General features: G+C 39.2%; 1 protein-coding gene across 3 annotated transcripts; it reads right to left on the minus strand.

Annotated features, from left to right (window-relative positions):
• Positions 1 to 573: 573 nt before the first annotated feature.
• Positions 574 to 1,376, minus strand: LOC133789431 (germin-like protein subfamily 1 member 17). Of its 3 annotated transcripts, XM_062227276.1 has the most exons (3): positions 1,244 to 1,376; positions 927 to 1,155; positions 574 to 812 (listed from the first exon to the last, which is right to left on the minus strand). In XM_062227276.1, the coding sequence occupies exons 1-3, from the start codon at positions 1,365 to 1,367 to the stop codon at positions 602 to 604; spliced, it is 564 nt and encodes a 187-aa protein (XP_062083260.1). In that variant the 5' UTR covers positions 1,368 to 1,376; the 3' UTR covers positions 574 to 601. The 3 variants fall into 3 exon arrangements, with proteins under 3 accessions (XP_062083260.1, XP_062083259.1, XP_062083258.1); XM_062227275.1 differs by having other exon boundaries at positions 574 to 1,111; positions 1,266 to 1,376; XM_062227274.1 differs by having other exon boundaries at positions 574 to 1,155.
• Between the last annotated feature and the right edge of the window lie 3,301 nt (positions 1,377 to 4,677).

The following is a 4,677-nucleotide window of genomic DNA, read 5'->3' on the forward strand; positions in this document are numbered from 1 at the left end:
AGACAAACATATATAAGAGAATCTTGTTCGCTTCTCAAGTTGCATCATCATTTTTTTCAAGAATGATATATGTATAAATGAGTGCTTGAAGTTGAGAGTCTGTATTCTAATTTCTACGTATGGTATATAAATATGGTGAAAAATATTATATTTGAACGCCGGACTTCTTTTAATTAATACCACGTACCTATATGTTTCAAAGACAGATAGTAATTAAAATGAAACGCATGTAAATTCGGAGACTTTTAAAATTAGGGTAATATATATTTATAGTAGTCGTTTAATGGAGACTTTTCCATGCTTGATGATCGCTTTAAACCAGTTGAGGAATTGAATGTATAATATGAAAAATAAAAAATAAATGGAAAAACGCTAAACGTTCGATTTATTCCTCAGAGCTAATTATTTATAGGAGCTGAGCAAGATTGAGACTGCATATCAATTTTTTCTTAATAATTCAGCAAAACCAGGATTACAAAGAATTAATCGAGAAACGGTACGTTCACTACATAACCGTTTCTATTTATTCAAAAAGAATACATTAATGTTAAAATAAAATAGGCTAGCTGTTATTGATGGATTCTTTGCTATCACATTATTATTAGTTGTTATCATACCAGAATTGTTTCTGGAGATAGTTTATAACATTCTTGTCCACTTGGAAGGCTCTAGACAGGATATCAGGGTTGATAGCAGGATTTGATCCGAACACAGTATTTGCAATGGTGATCACTCCTGCGTTTTGGCTACTGAGACCAGCAAAAGCAACTGCTGGAGTATGATCTGGATTGAACTGGAAGTGAATCATACCTATTGGGAATACAAACACATCTCCCTCTTTCAGAACTTTTGTAAACAGACGGTTTCCATCTTGGTTGGATGACACAAAACCCACATAGAGAGTTCCCTTGACGACCACTAGGATTTCAGAGCCACGAGGGTGAATGTGAGGTGGGTTTTGGCCATATGGTGCATAGTCAATGCGAGCCAATGATATTCCAAGAGTGTTGAATCCAGGAATCTTATCCGCATTCAATTGTGTTACATTAGATCCAACTGGGTTGTTTGTGTCTCTTGGAGTGTTGAGGCCAGAAAAGAAGAAATCCTCAGCCTTGACAAGTTTGGGATCCTTACAAAACTTCCCATTCACAAACACTGATGATCAAAATAAATTTTGTTAGTGTCAATTATCAAGTACATACTAATAAAGATCCAAATAAAAGTAAGAAAAATATGAACTTACAAGTTTTGTGGGGTTCATCAACAGCCACACAAAAGTCCTGGAGAGGGCTTGGGTCAGAGGCAGTGGCAATGGAAGTTGCCAAAGCCAAAACAGCAAGAGTGAGAAGGAAACAGACACCTTTCATTTTGATGAATATTCTTTAGTACTGCGCTATATATATGTTACTTTTCTCTTCAAATGATTTTTAATTTGTATGGTATTTGATCAGTAAGGGTTGTGGATTTTGCATTATATTACCCATCTATTTATATAGATCGATGTTGGAGTCTGAATTATTAGTCCATCATAATACAAGAAAATAGTTGACAAATGACTTGGTTTTTCTTTTTATTTTCATTATTTGGTTGTAGAAAGGCTTGGTAAATTTTGAATTAGTCATACTCGTGTGTGTGTATATATATATATATATATATATATATGTAGCGTTCATACATCAACCACGCATACAGAAGTAATTAGTTTATCTGCCATGAGGAAATTTTGTACATCGAAATGGTCATTATTGATAGATCTTATATTAATATATATATATATTATTTTTTCCTTGTGTAGTTAAATATGGTATAATTAATGGCTTAATAAGAATAAGTAGAGTCCATATTGGTTTTGTGTTCTTTTTGACTTTGGATTTGTTTAGCTTTCTAGTATATTATTATCATTGAAAAAGTCCTGATGTTTTCAAATGAAAACCAGCCAGATATGGTCGTCTTTGATGGGAATTAATAATAATAATACTAGAGAGCTATTCAGCTTAAGTACGTATACCTTCAAATTATTACTTGATATTATAGAATAATTAATGCACCAATTTACAGTTTTATAATGTTTGAGAAATGAAATATGGATAAGGCCAATCTATGATCTCCTTGTCCTTGCCGATATAATTTTTTATTTTTATATTATGGGAAAAATCACCAAAAATATTAATTGTGTGACAATTTTCATTCGTGTACACATACGTTTCAATGATGTTTTCGATAAATAATAATGCTGGTGATACGATTTTATATGTGATTAGATATTCCTGTTGTTTTCCATATTATTGTCGTTACTAAAATTTGTGTTTATACTTCTTGTCGTTTATTTACCTTTTTGAGTATATACATTGTCATTATTCAAGTCACTTTTTTTTTTCAATTTATATTTATTGTTTTATTCATATCATTTAAGTGAGGTTTGCCCTTTTGTTGACCCATTCCCACAAGAATAAGATTATGTTAAATATATGCCTTAAACTTTATGTTTTATAAGCCTGATTGCGAAGGCTCTTTGCCAAATAAATTAAGTTTTGGAAAAGGAATATTATTATTATGAGTAATTTATATGGTGTCCAATATCATATGATGTGATGAATATAATTTAATTAATATCGTGTCTAAAATATTTTATTTTAAATTTAAATATATGTGATCTTATATCAATTATTGTATATTGTATTATATGTTGTTGGACACCTTGCAGTATTATATAGTAACACTTTTTAGAAAATAAAATATTTATGATATAGTAAAAATGTTATATTATATCCACTACGACCAAGGTAACATACCGCTATTGATGTAGTTCAATATCGAGTCCCAAACTGTACACCCTGATTTTCCCACGGGCTGATTAGCGAGCTGAGATACGGCCTAATCATGACTACCACGTGGACATCCCCAAGACCGGAGCTGCCGTCATAAGGTCCTGCCTCCTTAGCTCGAGATAACCTAAGGCTTAAGGACTGGGCCTGGGCTCTAAGGACCACAGGTCGAGGGAAGCATCCAGCTCGTTGTACGAGCTGGAGTTGGAGGCTGTGACCTTTTATAAAGTCAATCACGCAAGGTAAACGTGTTTGATATACCCTTGACTTCTCGGACACGCAGCAGGAACGTGCGTATTCAGACACCCACGACTGGGTTGGTCCGTGCGGCCCATTATCCCCTTACCTATTGATTTGACCACACTAATGTGTCAGGTTTAGGAATTAATCATGAATGTCACAGAGTTGACACGATAGGTAAGAAGGTCACAGGATGACCTTCTTACCAACTCCCAGGTGCCTTCTCCTATAAATATGGAGACATTGGGAGTTAATAGGGTTTGGTAACTATATTGTAAGAAATACCTTGTAATCAAATACCCAGTATACAGCAATAATACTGACTAGTGGAGTAGAAGGATTGTAACCTTTGAACCACTTAAAAAACGTATTTTGAGTCACCATTTCATTTCTAAGATTATTTATCTATTTCGGTTCAACCTAAGCACTAATCCCTTTCTCTTCCTTTCTTAATTACCTGTTAGCGAAGAACCGCGTCAACAGTTTGGTGCTTTCATTGAGAGCAAGTTCGATTGGTGCTGTCGATCCAAACACGGTAACGAGACGAAACAACATGATGGGCAGGAGGCTCATCATATTGCCATCCCTGGTGAACAAATTCCTGAAGTCCAACAGTGGCCAGGCAAACAGCTGGCAGGCCAAGACGACACTGGAAGTTCGGCGCCCCAGCCACCTAATCCGAACCCATGTTATTACACTACGGTGGAGATGGAGAATGCTCAGCTGAGGAGCCAGCTAGCAATAGCTAACCAGCAGATCAAGGATGTGCTGGTCCGACTACCCCCTCTCACAACCGATGCTAAAGTCGGAGAGAGGCAAGGCGAGGCTCCTAAGTCTCGCCGGGGTAATCGGTCCAAACATAGCCGCTCGGACAAACTTCCGACAGCAAACTCCACTCCCTCGTCGCACCGTCGAGAGGCAAACTTCAGAGAAATGCCTAGAGCCGAACAACAGCAGTACAACCGTTCGGTCAGAACTTCAGCTCCTAGCTCCCAACCAGCCTCGAGCGCGCCCAGGAGAGCTCGAGGAAATTCCAGAAGGAGGTCCGGGGAGGGCTCGCAGCGTCAGCCCGTCCCCAACAGCCATCCTGCGCCTCGTCCAGACCGCCAGGCACGGGACCCGCAGGTTGGCAGGGCCGAAAGGCCCCCACCTAACTTGATCTGTCCTGACGGAACTAGGATCGCCTCTCCGGTCAGGCATCCTCCGTCTCCAATCAGATATCCATCTCCTCCTCGGCCCGTCTGAGATATTCCAGCCTATGGGAGTAGCAGGAGAAACCCGCCATCAGCCGGACCTTCCCGACGTAGCAGGGCGATAAGGGAAAGCCCAGATCCTCACCACAAAAGGCGAGCTCCGAGCCTCTCTAGCAGGAGCTACTGGACCGGCAGTCGCTGGAGCGACCTTTCTGGCGGAGACCTGTATCAACGTCTAAGTTCGGCACAAAGTCCACAAGCCACCCAGGGGGCGACCTGCGAGATCTCCTTAACTCTCATAGAGGGGAGACAGCCATGCTCGCTCAGGGGGAGCCTTGTCTGAAGTACGTAACGGCGGGAATGCCCCAAATAACCTTTCTCAAGATAGGAGGGGCAATAACCCACCAAATATGTACAAT

Source organism: Humulus lupulus, chromosome 7, assembly GCF_963169125.1.
Source record: "Humulus lupulus chromosome 7, drHumLupu1.1, whole genome shotgun sequence".
NCBI classification, from domain to species: Eukaryota; Viridiplantae; Streptophyta; class Magnoliopsida; order Rosales; family Cannabaceae; genus Humulus; species Humulus lupulus.